General features: G+C 40.0%; 1 protein-coding gene across 1 annotated transcript in view; it reads right to left on the bottom strand.

Annotated features, from left to right (window-relative positions):
• Positions 1-5,599: 5,599 nt before the first annotated feature.
• Positions 5,600-20,171, bottom strand: part of EHHADH (enoyl-CoA hydratase and 3-hydroxyacyl CoA dehydrogenase) — a 51,225-nt gene continuing 36,653 nt past the window's right edge. Inside the window, exons 6-7 of the mRNA XM_043594690.1 lie at positions 18,013-18,354; positions 5,600-8,626 (exon numbers count right to left, since the gene is read on the bottom strand). Of these exons, the coding sequence (XP_043450625.1) occupies positions 7,365-8,626; positions 18,013-18,354 (1,604 nt within the window). The 3' untranslated portion in view covers positions 5,600-7,364. The remainder of the gene's footprint in view (positions 8,627-18,012; positions 18,355-20,171) is intronic.

The raw sequence follows: 20,171 nt of genomic DNA, 5'->3' as shown, positions 1-20,171 counted from the left end.
TTGGATGCAAGACCCCTTTGGAAGAAGATGTGACTTTGAGCAAGGCAATCCCCAAAGAAGGCCATTTCCTGGCTGCACTGCTGTCAGCTAGCAAAATAAATCTCTCATTCTTTTAAAAAAAATTTTTTTTTTTGGGGGGCGCCTGGGTGGCGCAGTCGGTTAAGCGTCCGACTTCAGCCAGGTCACGATCTCGCGGTCCGTGAGTTCGAGCCCCGCGTCAGGCTCTGGGCTGATGGCTCGGAGCCTGGAACCTGTTTCCGATTCTGTGTCTCCCTCTCTCTCTGCCCCTCTCCCGTTCATGCTCTGTCTCTCTCTGTCCCAAAAATAAATAAACGTTGAAAAAAAAAAATTAAAAAAAAAATTTTTTTTTATTTAACATTTATTTATTGTTGAGACAGAGAGAGACAAAGCATGAATGGGGGAGGGTCAGAGAGAGGGAGACACAGAATCTGAAACAGGCTCCAGGCTCTGAGCTGTCAGCATAGAGCCCGACGCGGGGCTCGAACTCACAGACCGCGAGATCATGACCTGAGCCGAAGTCGACCGCTTAACTGACTGAGCCACCCAGGCACCCCAATAAATCTCTCATTCTAAAGGAGGATCTGAGTAAAGGATCACTTACATCTTAGCATACATCTCTAACATGTAGGATGTTTGTAAATTGGATATTTTTGTTACTATATTGATGTGTACACACATTATAAAACATGATAAGATAGAAATTGATAAGTAATGAGATAATGATGAAATAATGTTAAAACCTGTTTTAATAGGTGACGGTTTCATATTATTATTAACTAATACCATAGGACACAACACACACTTAGGCCAAGCTTCATCATGAATAGTAGGTTATAAATCAACATTCCTAATAATTTTTTTGATCGTTTCAAAGCTCTTTGATCAACGTCTTGCCAGATCTGACTAAATCATTCTACCTTGTAATGTACCTGACAAAAAGCTGGTATCAGACCTAACAGCTCTGGAGTTTTCTTGTTTACCTTTGTTTGCATTATTTGCATTATCTTTAATTGTGCTTTCTTTCAAGGAATCTTTTGTGAGGCTTCGTGTAGTTAGATTAAATAATTAAGTCTAAATATCCACTTACCCCAGCATACATATTCTGCAGTATTTCTTAATATGCTGGCAGCAAATGAAAGAGGAGGAAGCCACTGTGAACCTTTTATATGTGTTAGAATTCGCCCTCTCCCTGCAGGATACTTCACTCCTGACAGGGCTGTCTGAGATGCAACCTGGGCAGGCTGACGGTGTCTACATGTGCCTGAAATATTAATAACGATTAATTTGTTTTTAGACAATCCTATTTCTAGTACTTTCTGCCTGTACCTCTATGAGTCATCTGTTATACTTCCTTGGGTAGGGGCACTCCATTTGGAGGTCTCTGACCTACTGAGCAGAAGGTTTGTGTACTCCAGTTTTAGCACCTCCCTTGTGGTCAGTGCACAGAGATACTGCTTCTTAACTTACTCTTCTTTTCCTTTGTGCCATTGTCGATCCCCTTTCCTTCTGATAATGCAAACTTTCTTTGAGTGCTTTTGTCTCTAAGTAGAGTCCATTTGAGGTTCAAGTAGGCTTGTGAGGCTGTTTCCTACTAAATGTTGATTTAAAACCCTATTCTCAGTTTCTTGTTGGGCATCTCCATGAGCTGCCTACAACAATTCTAAGTGAAACATAACATAAAAGTTTATGGACAATTCAATATCAGGTTGAAAATCATATCACACTGGGAATTTTTTTTTTTCTTAAAACAAGACATCCTGTTTAATGAGACTGGATTCTCAATCCTGCCTGTGCATCCGAATTACCTATGGCACTGCGAAAAACAAAAACAAACAAACAAAAACAAAGACCCACTGATTCTTGGCCCTACCAGTGATAACGAAAGACCTGCAATAACACTGGCTTCTTTACACATGATAGGAATTGATTTCTCTCTTACATAAATGACTGTTGGAAGGTGAAGTAGCAGCTCTGCTCCATGAGGTCTTTGGGGACCAACCTCTTCACAGCCCTCCATTCTGCTATCCCTAAGGCATGACCTTTGTCCTCCTGGCCTAGCATAGTGGTTGGACTCCAGCTGTCACACCTGTGTTCCAGGCAGCAAAATGGAAGAGGGGACAAAAAAGAAATGAGCAAAGGAAGCACATCATGTGAATTTTAAGGGAGGTCCCCCAAAGCTGCCATGTGATGCTTCCATTTGCATCCCATTGTCTAGATCGCAGTCACATGTTCACAACTGGTACAAGAGAAGCTGACAAATATATTGTGTATTTTGAGCTATCAAATGCTCAACTAAAAAGTGAGAAGTTCGTTACTACAGAAGAAGAAAAACATTGGGGGACACCCAACAGTCTGCCAAAACGTACAAACAACTCTCTAGGCCTTGGCAGGCTTCGGGAATCCAAATGCATCTATGGTCGGGCTGGAGAAGGTTTTGCCCTACCCATCTGAAGGATTTCACATTATGGCTAGAATTAGCAACTGCTGCCTCTTAGAGAAGGTGGAATAACCCTAACTACAGTGAAAGATGTGCACGAGAGAGATTGCATCAGCTCTGCTCACATCATCTTATTAGATGCTTTCAGGCACTCATTCTGCTAGGCTATTTTAAGTTTGGTGAAAGACAATAAATAAATATTACAATTGAAATGCCCTGGAATACCCTGGACAAGAATTAAAAGCTCTGCTCATCTCTCTCATGTTCCTCTTTGTCAGAATGCTAGAAGAAAAAAGACTAAGATGAACAGACAAGACGAAACCTTTGTAAAACTTTGGTTCCGTTGGAGACACCAACCTAAAGAGAGACATTGGCTTTACTTTTGTCAACTAACTTTTGTTTAGAAAGATACTCAGAGCAGGGCGCCTGGGTGGCTCAGTCAGTAGAGCATCAGACTTCAGCTCAGGTCATGATCTTGCAGTTCGTGCGTTCAAACCCCATGTCGGGCTCTGTGCTGACAGCTCAGAGCCTGGAGCCTCCTTTGGATTCTGCGTCTCCCTCTCTCTCTGCCCCTCCCCGCTCATATTCTGCTTGTCTCTCTCTCTCAAAAATAAATAAACATTAAAAAAATTAAAAAGAAAGATATTTAGAGCGATAAACAGAAGAGTTTTTGACTTGAAATCTCTACAGAGTACCCTGGAAACAATACAGGGTGTTGCCCAACTCCAGGGGATGCTATTCACAGTATTTCTAGGTGAATGGCAACCCCTTGGAACACAGTATGAATGGTGTCCTCACAGTTGTATAATGTTGCTGTCCTGCTAGGAAGCAGCGTAACTTGTCTATTAATCTCAAAATTATAAGGTGGCAAGATAAGCAGATGGCATTGATAGCCCCAATAATCAAAGTCTATTTTGTTCTCGCAGAAAGCTATTATTAAACATAGTCCAGAGAACTTAGTTTCTATTCATCTCATCAGTGGCTACCAAGAAGACCCAGCCAATCTAAGTAAGCCTACAGTATTTCTGATTTCTAGGTGCCTATTTTATTTTATTTTTATTTTTAAATATTAATGTTTATTTATTTTTGAGAGAGAGGGAGAGAGAGCATGAGTGGGGGAGGGGCAGAGAGAGAAGGAGACACAGAATCCGAAGCAGGCTCCAAGCTCTGAGCTGTCGGCACAGAGCCCAACCATGAGATCACGACCTGAGCCAAAGTCAGATGCTTAACCGACTGAGCCACCCAGGTGCCCCAACTAGGTGTCTATTTGAAAGACAAATGTTAGACCCTAGGAATTTCAGGTTCCTACCGTGCTGTGGAGTATGATTTGCATACACACTTCCGAAACATCATTAATCAAGGGAGTTTAGGATTCCACACCTTATCTCTCACACACACCTGTTCTTGCTAGAAATGAATAAGTAGATAGCAACTGCAGCTGCACAGTGGCTTTACTGATTTAAGGAACATCATTAGTCTCATCTTTAAAGCTGGAGTATTATGGCAAAGCTTCAAGGGTGCTTCTAATATATAGTTCTTTTCAGAGTCAATTGCCATTAGGACACATTTTTAAAATGTCATTCAGAAGCTGTTTTTTTTTTTTTTAAGATAGGCAGTTTTAAAGTTATCAACAACAACAAAATAAGCCTTTTAAGCAAGTGCATTTTCAAGGATGAAATAGAATATCCTGAACAGGTTTCATCATATTAACCACTGTTGTATGTAGGACCCAACAAATTTAAATGAGGTTTGCCTCCCTTGATATAAAATAAGAAAAAATGAACTCCCATTTCTTCTTTCCACATTATATAGAGAATGTTAGTCCTTAACTCTTACTGGGTCACAGACACTTTGAGAATATGATGTAAGATAGGGTATGTCTTCTAAGAAAGACACTCAGATACATATACACAAACATTAGTGTAAATTTTTAGGGATTATTGACTCATAAAATCTACTCATAGACACTTTAGTTTCAAAACCCCAATCTAGAGGGTAGTGTAGTTTTAAGAACTCAGAATAAAATCCACTCAGGGACGCCTGGGTGGCTCAGTTGGTTAAGCGGCTGACTTCGGCTCAGGTCATGATCTCGCGGTCCGTGAGTTCGAGCCCCACGTCGGGCTCTGTGCTGACAGCTTAGAGCCTGGAGCCTCTTTCAGATTCTGTGTCTCCCTCTCTCTCTGCCCCTCTCCTCCTCGTGCTCTGTCTCTCTCTCAAAAATAAATCTTAAAAGAAAAAAAAAAAAGAATAAAATCCACTCAGTGTCTAAAGAAGAAAAAGTGTGTGTGTGTGTATGTGTGTGCATGCGCTTTAACATTAATTTGAAAATAAGTCACCTTGCAGACCAAGCTGCAAGAAATTACAGAAATATTTTCTTTTTTTTAACGTTTATTTATTTTTGAGAGACAGAGAGAGAGAGAGAGAGCGGGAGTGGGAAAGGGGTGCAGAGAGACAGAGAGAGAGAGAGAGAGACAGAATCTGAAGCAGTCTCCAGTCTCTGAACTGTCAGCACAGAGCCCAACGTGAGACCCCAATCCACAAACCGTGAGATCATGACCTGAGCCGAAGTCAGACGTTTAACCGACTGAGCCCCCCACCAAAGGTCCCCAGAAATCTTTTCCATTGTTGTCTTTTTTAAGATTTTATTTTTTATTTTATTTTAATTTTTTTAATGTTTATTTATTTTTGAGAGAGAGAGAGAGAGAGAGAGAATGCAAGTGGGGGAAGGGCAGAGAGAGAAGGAGACATAGAATCCAAAGCAGGTTCCAGGCTCTGAGCTGTCAGCACAGAGCCCTACATGGGGCTCGAACTCATGAATAGCAAGATCATAGACCCGAGGTGAAGTCAGACACTTCACTGACTGAGCCACCCAGGTGCTCCTAAAGATTTTATTTTTAAGTAATCTCTGCACCCAATATGGGGCTCAAACTCACAACCCCAAATCAAGAGTTGCATGCTCTACTGATTAAGCCAGCCAGGCGCCCCTTTTCTATTGTTATCTTTAATTTCAAGGACCAATTTATATAAAAATCCAGCAACATACAATTTAAAAATTATTCTAAATTAAACTACAATTCAAGGCACACTCTAGGGTTTTTGTTTGTTTTTGTTTTTGATAACAGAAAACACATTCATTCCATATTTCTCTATCAGAACGTTTGATAATTTTATTTGGGTTCATGGGTGAAAATACTATGAAAGTTCATTTACATCACACTAAAAGACAACTTGAGCCCATTTGTTTATTTACTTATTTACTGACAATTCTGAGGAATAATTCACATACCATACAATTCACTCATTTAAAACTACACAACTCAGTGGTTTTTAGTAGATTCACAGAGTAATGTAACCATCACCACAATAATTTCAGAACGTTTTCGTCAACCCAAAAAGAAACCCTGTCCCCATTAGCAGTCACTCCCCATTCCCTAGCCCCTAATTATTCCAGTCTTAGGCATCCTACGATCTGCTTTCTTTCCCTACAGGTTGGCCTACTTTGGAAATTTCATATAAATGTCTATACAATATGTGGCCTTCTGTGATTGGCTTTTTTCATTTAGCATGACATTTTGAAGGTTCATCATGGTATAGTAAATATCAGTACTTTATTTCTTTCTATGGCCAAATATTCTATTATATAGCTATACTATATTTTGTTCATCTATTTACCAGTTGATGGAGATTTAGGTTGTTTCCAACTTGGGGCTCCTATGAAGAACATTACTATAAACACTTGTGTACAAGTTTTTGCATTGACCAGCCCATAAAAAGCATAAAGAGAAATCTTATAATTATAACAAAACTATACAGAATTTATTTTGCAGTCATGTCAGACTTTTCAAGATTCAACAATTTGCATATCCGGCCTCACAAAGCTCATCATGACCGGGAAATTGGCATCATTACTTTATCATAGAATCAGAGGAGATTAGATGTTTTCTAAGATCCCTTCTTACATTAAATCAATAATGATTACTTTCTGTTTCGTCTCCATGCACAGAAAAGAAAGATAGGTTGTAGACATCTCCTGGTCCTGCGGAAATTATCAACAAACATTACTGAGCGCCTTACAAGCAGCAAGCACAACTGTGCACATGTACCTGGGCTGTAGATGGAAGTAATACACCAAGTATGACTTGCCAAGCTACTCTGAGTTCCCCATTCTAGTGTGAAGTACTTGACTCCCTCACTATTTCTCAACTGTGTTTTGCCCACTTTAATACTGTTATGCTTTTGACACTCTTCCTCTCTTTCTGGTAACTACTTCTGCCTCTCTTTGAGCAACTTTCCATTCTCACTCACAAAGACCCTCATTGTTGATTCGACCCTGCCAACTATCTCCACTCCACCTCGCAGACTATGGACTAAACTTCATCACAGCTTTCCATGCTGGATTAATGCCCCTCTGGACTCCAGGTTTGCCACCTGCTGTGCAAGATGCTCAGGAGGTGCACAATGGATGTTTGTTGAACGACAGATCCATAAGATTTCCTACCAGTGCCACGTGTGTGAGTTTTAAAGGGATAAAATGAATTTGTGGCTTAGTTGCATTTTTCAGTCATTAATTGATGACACCCTTCTCCAATGATCAAAGCACTTGGAAGCCTCAACTTATTCATGAGTCTCTTTCCTTAGCTATTTTGGTATTAACAGAGTTTATTCAGTGGGATTGAAATAATTTACTCGATAGGGACAGATTCAGAGGCATAGGAAGCACACTCCTAAAGATTTGACCCATTAGAATAATCAGACAGAAGACCCAAAGAGAAGGTTTATCTAACCAATTATTTCTTTTGCTTTGTATTTCAGAGCAATCTTACTTTGGATTTTCAGATTTAATTTCAGTGAAATTCAGTGAGCATCACCTGATGTCAGCATGTGAGGCACAACCTGGAAGGCTGAATCACAATTTACTGCTAGGGGGTCCTGCCAAGCTTTGCCATTCTTTCAGAGGAGGGTTTCCTAAGGAAGCCAATTTTTTCAGATAGTCACAGGGCTCTAGTTGTGGAATATCAAGATTCTGCCTATAATATTTCTGCAACTTCTCTAGCACTGTCGGCAACCCAACTGTGGAGGCATAGAACATGGGCCCACCCACGTGCCTTGGCCATCCATACCCAAGTAAATAGACAACATCAATGTGCTCTGGAGTAGCAGCTATCCCTTCTCCCAAGATACGGAATGCTTCATTGATGAGTGAATATAAGCAGCGCTCAAGGATCTCATCCCGGCTAATGATGCGTGGTTCAATGTGATAGGTTTCTCTGTACTGTGACAGAAATTCAGAAAGCCAGGGATCAGGTTTGTGAATCCTACCCAATGGCTTATCATATTGGTACCAACCCTTACCTGTCTTCTGGCCAAATCGTCCTAATTCACAGAGCATATCGGGAATTGGGCAATATCTCTCATTGCCCCGCTTTCGGGCAGGAGTTCCTGGAGGCAACGTAGGTCCAGTAAGGCCTTCCCCTTGTCGACATTTCCAACCCACATCCAATCCAGAAAGATCTGACACTCTAAAAGGTCCTATTTTGAAACCAAACTCTTCTAGCACCTGGTCTATCTCTTCTGGCTTACTGCCTTCTTCTAACAAGAAATATGACTGATTGTAATAATGCTTTAACATTCGATTGCCAACAAATCCCTTACAGTTGCCTACAACTACTCCAATTTTTTTAATCTTTTTTGATAAATTCATAACTGTGGCAATAGTAGTAAGGGAAGAGTATTGGCTGGGAATAATCTCTAACAACTTCATGATATGAGCTGGTGAGAAGAAGTGAGTGCCAATGACCAAGTGAGAGCGATCAATGGAAGAAGCAATCTCATCAATGTCCAGGGCTGAAGTATTGGTGCACAAAAAAGTTTCTGGCTTGCACACAGCTGACAATTCAGCAAAGACTTGCTTCTTCAAGTTAATTTCCTCAAATACTGCTTCAATGACTAAATCTACACCACCAAGCTCTTTCATAGACGTAGTTAACCTGGGTTTTGGTCCTGACCAATGGTGGCTGCTATGCTGCATTTTGGATGCTTCCTTTTCCAAAACAGAGGTTATTATCCCATCGGCAGTCTCTAGCTGCTTCTTGTCCAATTCTATAGCAATCACAGGGATCTTGGCCTTTGCAAAAGAAATGACGATGCCTCGGCCCATTGTTCCCAAGCCTGCAGATAAGATCAAGCAGAGAAAGAATGATTCAGTGATGTTGGGAACTGGAAAATACTCAGTAAATGAGAGGCTTCTGTGGCAATGGGGCATTTAAAGAGATCAATTCAAGGAATACAAATAGAAGCCGCATTCTTGGTTGAAGAGGACAACCTTCCCTGATACAGAAGGACTGTTCTTTGGTCAAGGGTATATGAGTAGCTGCTAGAACCTCCAAACAAGCTCTCAAGAAATACAAATGGATTGAATATTAGTTAAGATTAGGCACTGTGTTAAGTGCTCCAGAGGATGGGACATTCAGTAATATTCACACACATACACACTATTAGAATTAATAAACAAGTTCAGCAAGGTTGCATTATACAAGATCTATATACAAAAATCAATTTTATTTCTATATACTAGCAATGAACAATCTGAATATGAAATTAAGAAAACAAATCTGCTTACAATAGCATTAAAAAGAATAAAATACTTCACAATAAATTTAAGAAAGAATTGTAAGACTTGTACCCTAAAAAACAGAAAACATTGTTGAAATAAATTAAAGAAGACCTAAATAAATAGAAAGACAACCCATGTTCATAGATCAGAAGACTTAGTATTGTTAAAATGGCAACACTACCCAAATTGATCTGCAGATCCAATGTAATCCCTATCAAAAATCCAACTGGCTTTTTGCAGAAATTAACATGATATCCCTAAAACTCATATAGAAATACAAGGAATCTAGAACAACCAAAATAATATTGAAGAGGAAGAACAAAGTTGGAGGATTCACTCTTCCCAATTTAAAAATTTATGACAAAAAGCCATTTATGAAAAGCCCACAGCTAACATCATCCTCAACGGGGAAAAACTGAAAGCTTTTTCCCTGAGATCAGGAACACGACAAGGATGCCCACTCTCACCGCTGCTGTTTAACATAGTGCTGGAAGTTCTAGCATCAGCAATCAGACAACAAAAGGAAATCAAAGGCATCCAAATTGGCAAAGATGAAGTCAAGCTTTCGCTTTTTGCAGATGACATGATATTATACATGGAAAATCCGATAGACTCCACCAAAAGTCTGCTAGAACTGATACAGGAATTCAGCAAAGTTGCAGGATACAAAATCAATGTACAGAAATCAGTTGCATTCTTATACACTAACAATGAAGCAACAGAAAGACAAATAAAGAAACTGATCCCATTCACAATTGCACCAAGAAGCATAAAATACCTAGGAATAAATCTAACCAAAGATGTAAAGGATCTGTATGCTGAAAACTATAGAAAGCTTCTGAAGGAAATTGAAGAAGATTTAAAGAAATGGAAAGACATTCCCTGCTCATGGATTGGAAAAATAAATATTGTCAAAATGTCAATACTACCCAAAGCTAGCTACACATTCAATGCAATCCCAATCAAAATTGCACCAGCATTCTTCTCGAAACTAGAACAAGCAATCCTTAAATTCATATGGAACCACAAAAGGCCCCGAATAGCCAAAGGAATTTTGAAGAAGAAGACCAAAGCAGGAGGCATCACAATCCCAGACTTTAGCCTCTACTACAAAGCTGTCATCATCAAGACAGCATGGTATTGGCACCAAAATAGACACATAGACCAATGGAATAGAATAGAAACCCCAGAACTAGACCCACAAACGTATGGCCAACTCATCTTTGACAAAGCAGGAAAGAACATCCAATGGAAAAAAGACAGCCTCTTTAACAAATGGTGCTGGGAGAACTGGACAGCAACATGCAGAAGGTTGAAACTAGACCACTTTCTCACACCATTCACAAAAATAAACTCAAAATGGATAAAGGACCTAAATGTGAGACAGGAAACCATCAAAACCTTAGAGGAGAAAGCAGGAAAAGACCTCTCTGACCTCAGCCGTAGCAATCTCTTACTTGACACATCCCCAAAGGCAAGGGAATTAAAAGCAAAAGTGAATTACTGGGACCTTATGAAGATCAAAAGCTTCTGCACAGCAAAGGAAACAACCAACAAAACTAAAAGGCAACCAACGGAATGGGAAAAGATATTCGCAAATGACATATCGGACAAAGGGCTAGTCTCCAAAATCTATAAAGAGCTCACCAAACTCCACACCCGAAAAACAAATAACCCAGTGAAGAAATGGGCAGAAAACATGAATAGACACTTCTCTAAAGAAGACATCCGGATGGCCAACAGGCACATGAAAAGATGTTCAGCGTCGCTCCTTATCAGGGAAATACAAATCAAAACCACACTCAGGTATCACCTCACGCCAGTCAGAGTGGCCAAAATGAACAAATCAGGAGACTATAGATGCTGGAGAGGATGTGGAGAAATGGGAACCCTCTTGCACTGTTGGTGGGAATGCAAATTGGTGCAGCCGCTCTGGAAAGCAGTGTGGAGGTTCCTCAGAAAATTAAAAATAGACCTACCCTATGACCCAGCAATAGCACTGCTAGGAATTTATCCAAGGGATACAGGAGCACTGATGCATAGGGCCACTTGTACCCCAATGTTCATAGCAGCACTCTCAACAATAGCCAAATTATGGAAAGAGCCTAAATGTCCATCAACTGATGAATGGATAAAGAAATTGTGGTTTATATACACAATGGAATATTACATGGCAATGAGAAAAAATGAAATATGGCCTTTTGTAGCAACGTGGATGGAACTGGAGAGTGTGATGCTAAGTGAAATAAGCCATACAGAGAAAGACAGATACCATATGGTTTCACTCTTATGTGGATCCTGAGAAACTTCACAGGAACCCATGGGGGAGGGGAAGGAAAAAAAAAAAAAAGAGGTTAGAATGGGAGAGAGCCAAAGCATAAGAGACTTAAAAACTGAGAACAAACTGAGGGTTGATGGGGGGTGGGAGGGAGGAGAGGGTGGGTGATGGGTATTGAGGAGGGCACCTTTTGGGATGAGCACTGGGTGTTGTATGGAAACCAATTTGTCAATAAATTTCAGGAAAAAAAAAAAAAAGTAAATCTGTAAATAAAAAAATAATAATAAAATAAAAAAAATAAAATAAAAATTTATGACAAAGCTATGGTATTCAAGACAGTGTGGTATAAGGATAGACATAATAGAGCAATGAAATATAATTGAGAGTTCTGAAATAATCTCATAACTTATGGCCAATCAATTTTTGATAAGGCTGCCAAGGTAATTCAATGGGGGAAAGGATAGTCTTTTCAACAAATTATGCTGGGACAACAGGATATCCATATGCAAAAGAATGATGTTGAACTCCTACCTCACATCATTTACAAAAATTAATTCAAATTGGATCACAGCCTGAAGAGTTAAAACTATAAAACTCTTATTAGTAAATCTCCATGACCTTGGATAAGGCAATGGTTTCTTAGACATGATACCAAAAGTATAAGCAACAAAAGAAAAAAATAGATAAATTAGACACCATCAAAATTAAAAATTTTTGTGCTTCAAAGGATGCCATAAAGAAAATAATAAGAACCATGGAATCATATATCTAGTAAAGGACTTGCATCAAAATATATAAAGAACTCTAACAATTCACACAAGATCCCTCATTACTACCAGGATGTAGAAGATGCAGAGAACAACTGTAAGGCCTTGGAGGAGACTGTCGAGCAGGTGCTGGCAAACTATGGTCTGAGGGCCAAATCCATCCCACTGCCTATTTTAGTACTGCTGGTGAGCTAAGAATGGTTTTGTATTTCAAATAGTTGAAAACAACAACAACAACAAAAAAGAATAATATTTTCTGACACATGCGAATTATATCAAATTCAAATTTCAGTCCCATAAATAAAGTTTTATTGGAACACAACCACACTAATTTGACTCCATATTATCTATGGCTGTTTTTGTGTGCAGAGTTGAGCAGTTGTTAAAGAGATGATATGGCCCAGAAAGCCTAAAATATTTATTATCTGGCCCTTAACAAAAAAAGTTTACTGACTCTCTCCAAAGGAGAATGGCAGAGCCATTAGTTCGAAAAAAAAAAAACAAAAAAAAACCAGAAAACAAAAAAAAAAAAACCTGGTCTTAGATGACCATATGGAGCAAGCAGGAAATAAATCTTTATTGTGTTAAACCAGTATTATCTATTACAGCAGCAGGTTATCTGTTACCTAACCAACCCATTGTGGATGAAACCATTTTGTTGATGAAACCCATTGTGGATGAAACCCACTGACCAGCTTTGGGATTGGTTTTGAATACAGAATGCTATCAGTCATCAGAAATCATTGTTTCTCTGGGATATATTTAATTTTCAAATTGTATTAACTTACTTAATATAACAAATATATTACATTATTTGAAAATGTTTAGTTTTCCAAAATTAATAAACGTCTGCATTTCACTCAGTAGCAAGAAGGCTGGATAGCTCTCACTGCTATGGCAACTTGTATCCTAAACTTTAGCCTGGGTAAATAGGAGGTAGAGCATGACGTTCAAAACCCTGGCCTCCTGGCTCTCAGTCTCAAGCTCCACAAACATTTCTACCATTATAGAAATTATAATCTCACAGAGACAACAAGGACTAACAAGATGTAGTGTGAAAGCAATTTGTAAAGTGTAGCGTAAGGTAAGTGATATCTCAGAACTGACAACAGAGCAGGGAAAGAAAGGCAACTTCTGAAGGTATAGTTCTTTTTTTTTTTCTAATGTTTTATTTATTTATTTGTGAGGGAGAGAGAGTGAGCACCTGAGTGGGGGAGGGGCAGAGACAGAGAAGGAGACAGAGAATCAGAAGCAGGCTCCAGGCTCCAAGCCATCAGTGCAGAGCCCAACGTCGGGCTCCAAGCCATCAGTGCAGAGCCCAACTCACACACCAGAAGATCATGGCCTAATCCAAAGTCGGATGCTTAACCAAATGAGCCACCCGGGTGGCCCAATAGAGTTCAGTTCTTCAGAGCTCATCTCTTAGAGATCTGCTAAATGACCTTTGGCTACAAATCCACTCATAATCCAAATCATAAATGCTTTTTGTAAGTGTCCTAGCCATAATTTTAGATTCTCTTTAGCTCGATGATAAACTGACACAGATCATTTAATCACTGAAACCAAAACATACATGAAAACACAATATGTATTTCTTTTTAAAAAGTTCTTAGCTCCTAATTTTTCTTTTCACAAACTTGTGTCTCAAAGATCTCACAAACAAAGGGCTGAAAAGCCAAGCTTTTCACTGTTGGGAATTACCTTTTCAAAGGTACATATTATATTGATATTGACTTTAGTTTACTAATTTTTCCTCATTAAACACATATAGACAGGAGCAAGGAGTCCTGCTTCCCTAACAACCTATTGTCTTTAACTGCCATGGAATTAAATCTGGTCAAGAACCTCTTCTTTTGACAGAAGTAAATAAAGAATAAGGGCTGCTTTCACTACTGGTTCTGCAGTTCTAGTCCACTGCAGTCTCCTCCCCTTTTGATGGCTTTGAGAGTGCCCAGCCCTGTTCTGAGAAGCCTGGAATGGGCTCGTGGAAGTACACAGTTGGGGTTTTGCCAGAGGGGAGAGTGAAAGGGCAGTAAGTCATGGAGTGTTTGAAGTCACTGACAAGAGCGTGGCTGACATGATGACCCTGGAAATGAAATCTGAATGGACAAGAAAGTCAAGATAAGGGGAGCTGATCAAGGAACGGATGCAGTTGGAATAACCAACTAAAAGATGTGGGAAGATACAAGGTTGTGGGGTAAAGGTTGGATTTGGAATTTCAGAGGTGGAGGAATATTCAGGGTAAAGACAAGACCCATGGTAAAGGCATGAGTAGGGGTCATGGAATTGAAGTATATGAACATTACTGGATCTGAGGAGGCAAAGGCACCTGGAAGGAACAGGACTGGATGCATTGTCCACACGGATGATGAAGACAATCAGGATGGCAGCTGGATTTGGGAGAAAGTGGATAACTGTGAGCCAGGTACCAGAATTTTCAGCCAAGTGGAGGTGGGGGTGGGGGGCGCAATACAGTAATGAGGAGGGACAGAACGATAAGAGCAGATGGCAGAGCTACAGAGGAGTGTCTTGAAAGAGATAATGGTCTGAGAAGGGAATTGGGAAGTGCCACTGGGGCTCCTGGGCCGTGAAAGAAGCAGTAGCATTCTCCTGAGAGGGGTGCCCAGAGTAAGCAAGGTTTCAGGCAGGAGACAGACAAGGAGTCATTAGTGAAGCAGAAGAGGCTGTAGGAGCGTTCCAGAGGGCACTGGGTACAGTGGGAGGCTGAGTCACAATGAACAAGTACAGGGCAGTATGGGGACAGACATGAAGAAGGGGGAGATGACCAAACTCTCGCTTTATTTGTATCCAAGTTATCATCTATGTATTTTAAATGCTTTTTCTTCAAAAAATTTTTTTAACGTTTATTTATTTTTGAGAGAGAGAGAGAGTGCAAGCAGGTGAGAGGTAGAAAGAGAGGGAGACACAGAATCTGAAACAGGCTCTCAGCTCTGAGCTTTCAGCAGAGAGTCCAACATGGGGCTTGAATTCACAAACTGTTGAGATCAGGAGCACAGCCGAAGTCAGACATTCAACCAACTGAGCCACGCAAGTGCCCCTTAAATGCTTTTACAAATATTTTTCTGAACAATATGGGGTACACTTAAAAAAAACAACTTCAGGGGCACCTAGGTGGCTCAGTCAGTTAAGCGCTCAACTCTTTATTTTGGCTCAAATCATGATCTCACAGTTTGTGAGATTGAGCTCAAATCATGATCTCACAAACTGTAAGATTGAGCCCTGCATTGGGCTCTCCACTCATAGCACAGAGCCTGCTTAGGATTCTCTTTCTCCCTCTCTCTCTGCCCTTCCCCAGCTCTTTCCCCACCCCCTCTCTGACTCAAAATAAATAAACAAACTCAAAAACAAAAACCGAAGCAAAACAACTTCAGACTTTTAGACATTTCATGTCAGACATGAATTTAGAATCTTTTTATAAAGGCTCACAACAAGGAACTAGGGAAACTCTCAAACAATGATTGACCAACACAATACTGATATATTTCACCTTTGCAATTGTATTGCATTAATTATTCTTGGCGTGAAGGAATATAGAGAAGAAGAAACAGGTTAAGTGCACATCAACTAGGAATAAATATTGGTGGTGCTGAAAAAGCACAAAAAAAAGGAACATTCATAGTTCTCTGTCTCACTCTCTCTATCCACCTTGTTTAAAAACTGTAACTGGGGGGTGTCTGGGTAGCTCAGTCAGTTAAGCGTCCAACTCTTGATTTCAGCCCAGGTCAGGATCTTATGGTTCATGGGATTGAGTCCCATGTTAGGTCCTGTGCTGACAGCATGAAGCCTGCTTGGGATTCTTTCTCTCCCTCTCTCTCTGCCCCTCCCCTACTGTGAACATGTGCTTCTTGCTCTCTTTCTCAAAATAAATAAATAAGCATTAAAAAAAGTCAAAAGTGAGCAGAGTGCAGACTGCAAGGAGCACAGTGTGACTGATACAATAGGCCAAGAAGATGTTGAGCGGGCTCTTTTCCTCCAAACTGGGTTGGTGCTGGACAGCTGCGTGAGGGTTAAGAAAGCTGACACTTTCAAGAAACTATGGACTTCCTCCCCCAGAAGACTGTACATAAGCTGACACATATAACATTTTGCTTACCATTTCCGGGGGTTTAAAATCCACCAGAGACCCTTTATCCAATATGTCATTTGCAAATATCTTCTCCTATTCCATCAGTTGCCTTTTAGTTGGTTGTTTCCTTTGCAGTCCAGAAGCTTTTTATCTTGATGAAGTCCCAACAGTTAATTTTTGTGATGGAATAGGAAAAGGTATTTGCAAATGACATATTGGATAAAGGGTTAGTACCCAAAATCTATAAAGAACTTACCAAACTCAACACCTGAAAAAACAAATAATCCAGTGAAGAAATGGGCAGAAGACATGAAGAGACACTTCCCCAAAGAAGACATCCAGATGGCCAACAGACACATGAAAAGATGCTCAACATCGCTCATCATCAGGGAAATACAAATCAAAACCACCTTGCAACACCACCTCACACCAGTTACAGTAGCTAAAATTAACAACTCAGGCAACAAGAGATGTTGGCGAGGATGTGGAGAAACGGGAAGCCTCTTACACTGTTGGTGGGAATGCAAACTGGTGCAGCCACTCTGGAAAACAGTGTGCAGGTTCCTCAAAAAATGAAAAATAGAATTACCCTATGACCCAGCAATAGCACTACTAGAAGTTTATCCAAAGGATATAGAAGTATCGATTCATAGGGACACATGTACCCCACTGTTTGTAGCAGCACTTTCAACAATAGCCAAATTATGGAAAGAGCCCAAATGTCCGTCAACTGATGAATGGATAAAGAAGATGTGGTTTATATATATCATGGAATACTACTTGGCAATGAGAAAGAATGAAATCTTGCCATTTGCAACAAGGTGGATGAAACTCAAGGGTATTATGCTAAGTGAAATAAGTCAGTCAGAGAAAGACAGATATCCTATGTTTTTACTCATATGTGGAATTTGAGAACCTTAACAGACCATGGGGGATGGGAAGGGGAAAAATAGTTTCAAAGAGAGAGGGAGGCAAACCATATGAGACTCTTAAATACAGAGAACAAACTGAGGGTTGATGGGGGCAGTGCAGGAGAGAGGGGAAAATGGATGATGGGCATTGAGGGATGAGGCATTTGCTGGGATGAGCTCTGGTGTTGTATATAAGCGATCAATCATGGGAATCTACTCCCGAAGCCAAGAGCACAATGTATACACTGTATGCTAGCTAACTTGACAATAAATTATATTTAAAAAAATAAAAATAAAATCCACCAAAGACCATTCTTGGGTCAAGACTAAGAGCAAAGGAAGATTAGGAAAGTGGCACAAAGAAGCTAATCAGAGGGCTAGCTTCTGAGGAAAGAAGACGTTTTGTTTGGGAAAATCGCTGAGGGAAAAATTAAGGTCACTGTTTCAGGGTGCATAGAGATTTGAGGAGAATGATGTTGAATGACGAGAAGTGAATGGACCCAGGGACCAGAAAGGCAGAGCCTTCATTCCAAATACCTAGCTATAAGAGTGACAGACCATACCTTGAAATGTGGCAGAAGTAATAACCATTGTTGGGAAACCCAGGAGTGAGAGATTCATGCAGGGAAGAGGAGGGGATGAGTAAAAAATGCCCAGAGTCTGGAGTTAGACCGAATGTAGACCCTTACACCGCCTGTGTTTAGCTTACTGTTGAGAAGGTTGGTGTCTCTAGGCCTCACATGTAAAATGAAGATAATTCATGGGCTGGGGTGCAAAATAAGTTAGCTATGCAAGTAACGTGTTTAGCATAGAGTCTGATACCCAGTGGCCCTAAGCAAATGGTATCACTTTATATGTGCAGATTTGGAAAATGACTTTAACCACACTACGTTCTTACCGACAACACCAACTGAGGAGATGGGCCGTGGTGACACCGTTTTCCAGGATGCTCCAGAGGGAGCTGACCACTTATTTGCCTTCCTCTCAGCAAAGAAAGCATATTGCAGGGCTTGAGCCTGCCCTGATTTCTGAAGGTACATAAACAGCTCCTCTTCCTTCTTGATGCCCACCTCATAGGGATACTGTACAGCAGCCTGGACTGCACGGACACAAGTCTCCTGAGAAAGGCACCCAGGATGCTGCTTCCGCATCTTCAAAAGGGCTTCGCTGAAAATTTCGTCCATGTTGGGCAAGCTCTGAATTGGCTTGTTGCAGAGTCTACGGGATTCTAGAGATTGACCTTCCAGAAATAAGAAAGATAATCACATCTTTGGAAATGTTACTTGTGCCAAGGGAATATGAGCAAATAATAACAATAATAATAATAATATAACCTATTCAAATTCAAAATACAAAATTAAATGCTATTCATCAAAATACTTAACGTAACACTAATATCAAAATATCTGTTATCTTTGCACCTTAGTCCTGCAAGATAGAATTCAACAGATTCAAAGTAATTTTCAAGTTACCTAATTTCGGCATAAAAATTGCATTTTCCTTCTGTTCCAAAACCGAGACAGTGTTATAGTAGATGAAATATTAAACTCTCCGTAGGTTTCAGGAAAATATTTCTGAGTTAAGAATATTTTAAATCCAAAATAATCTTAACTCTGTTCCTAACAGTAACAAAAATTTAAAAACACCTAGAAAAGAAGGCAGTGCTATATTGGTGCAAGGAGAGACATACAAATCAGTGGAAGAGAACTGAGTGTTCAAAATTTAATCCTGACAATGAGAGCCAACTGATTTTCAACACAGGTGCCAAAACAATTCAAGTGAAGTAAGGAGAGTTTTTTCGATAAATGGTGCTGAAATAACTGGATGGCTACATGCAAAAAAAATAAAAAATAAAAAATAAATGGATCCTTACCTAGAACCATATACAAAAATTAACTCACAGTGGATCATAAATCTACATTGAAGAGCTAAAACTATAAAAATTCCTAGAAGAAAACAGAAAAGCTTCAGGACCTCGGGTTAGGCAAAGTATTCTTAGCATAATCCATGAAAGAAAAAAATCAATAAACTGAACTTCATCAAAATTAAAGACATTGCACTTCAAAGAACACCATAAAGAAAAAGAAATGATTGGGGCGCTTGGGTGGCTCGGTCGGTTGAGCATCCGACTTGGGCTCAGGTCATGATCTCACAGCTTGTGAGTTCGAGTCCTGCGTCGGGCTCTGTGCCGACAGCTCAGAGCCTGGAGCCTGCTTTGGATTCTGGGTCTCCCTCTCTCTCTACGCCTCCTCCGCTTATGCTCTGTCTCTCTCTGTCTCAAAAATAAATAAACATTAAAAAAGAAAAAGAAATGATAAGCCATAGACTGGGAGAAAATATTTGTATGGCAGGCAGAGTAATGCCCCCCTCCCCATGTCTACTTCCTAATCCCTAGAACCTATGAGTATGTAACCTTACATGGCAAAGGGACTCTACAGATATGATGAATGTTAAAGAACTTGAGATGTGGAGATTATCCTTTATTGTCTAGATGTTCCCAACCTAATCACATGAGTCCTTAAAAGAGGAGACCCTTTCCCAGCTATGTGGAGAGAGACACTGGTGAGGAGGAAAGGTAAGAGAGACACAGCATGGGGAAGATTTGACCTGTTGGTGATGAAGTGGCTTTGAAGGTGGAGGTAAGAGGCCAAGAATCAGGGAACTCAGTGGCCTCTAAGCCATTCATTTCAACTTACAACCAGCAAGAACTTGGAGATGTTGGTCCTATAACACAAGACACTGAATTGTGCCAACAACCTGACTGAGCAGGAAACAGATTTTCCCCTAAAGCTTCCAGAAAGGAGTACAGCTGCAGATACTGGATTTTAGGCCAGTGAAAACCTCCCACCACACTTCTGACCTATAGATCTGTAAGATAATAAAAATTGGTGTTGTTTAAACTGCGAAACTTGCAGTAATTGTTATCAACAGAAGACTAGTATGATTTACAAATCAAATATCTAATGAAGTATTTGTATCCAGAGTATTTAAAGAATTCTTGTCTCTCAATAGTAAGAAGGCAAACAACTCAATTTTCTAAATGGGCAAAATTTTGAG

Source organism: Prionailurus bengalensis, chromosome C2 (genome assembly GCF_016509475.1).
Source record: "Prionailurus bengalensis isolate Pbe53 chromosome C2, Fcat_Pben_1.1_paternal_pri, whole genome shotgun sequence".
NCBI classification, from domain to species: domain Eukaryota; kingdom Metazoa; phylum Chordata; class Mammalia; order Carnivora; family Felidae; genus Prionailurus; species Prionailurus bengalensis.
The sequence above is the reverse complement of the archived record's forward strand: the minus strand, read 5'-3'. Positions and strand labels throughout refer to the sequence as shown.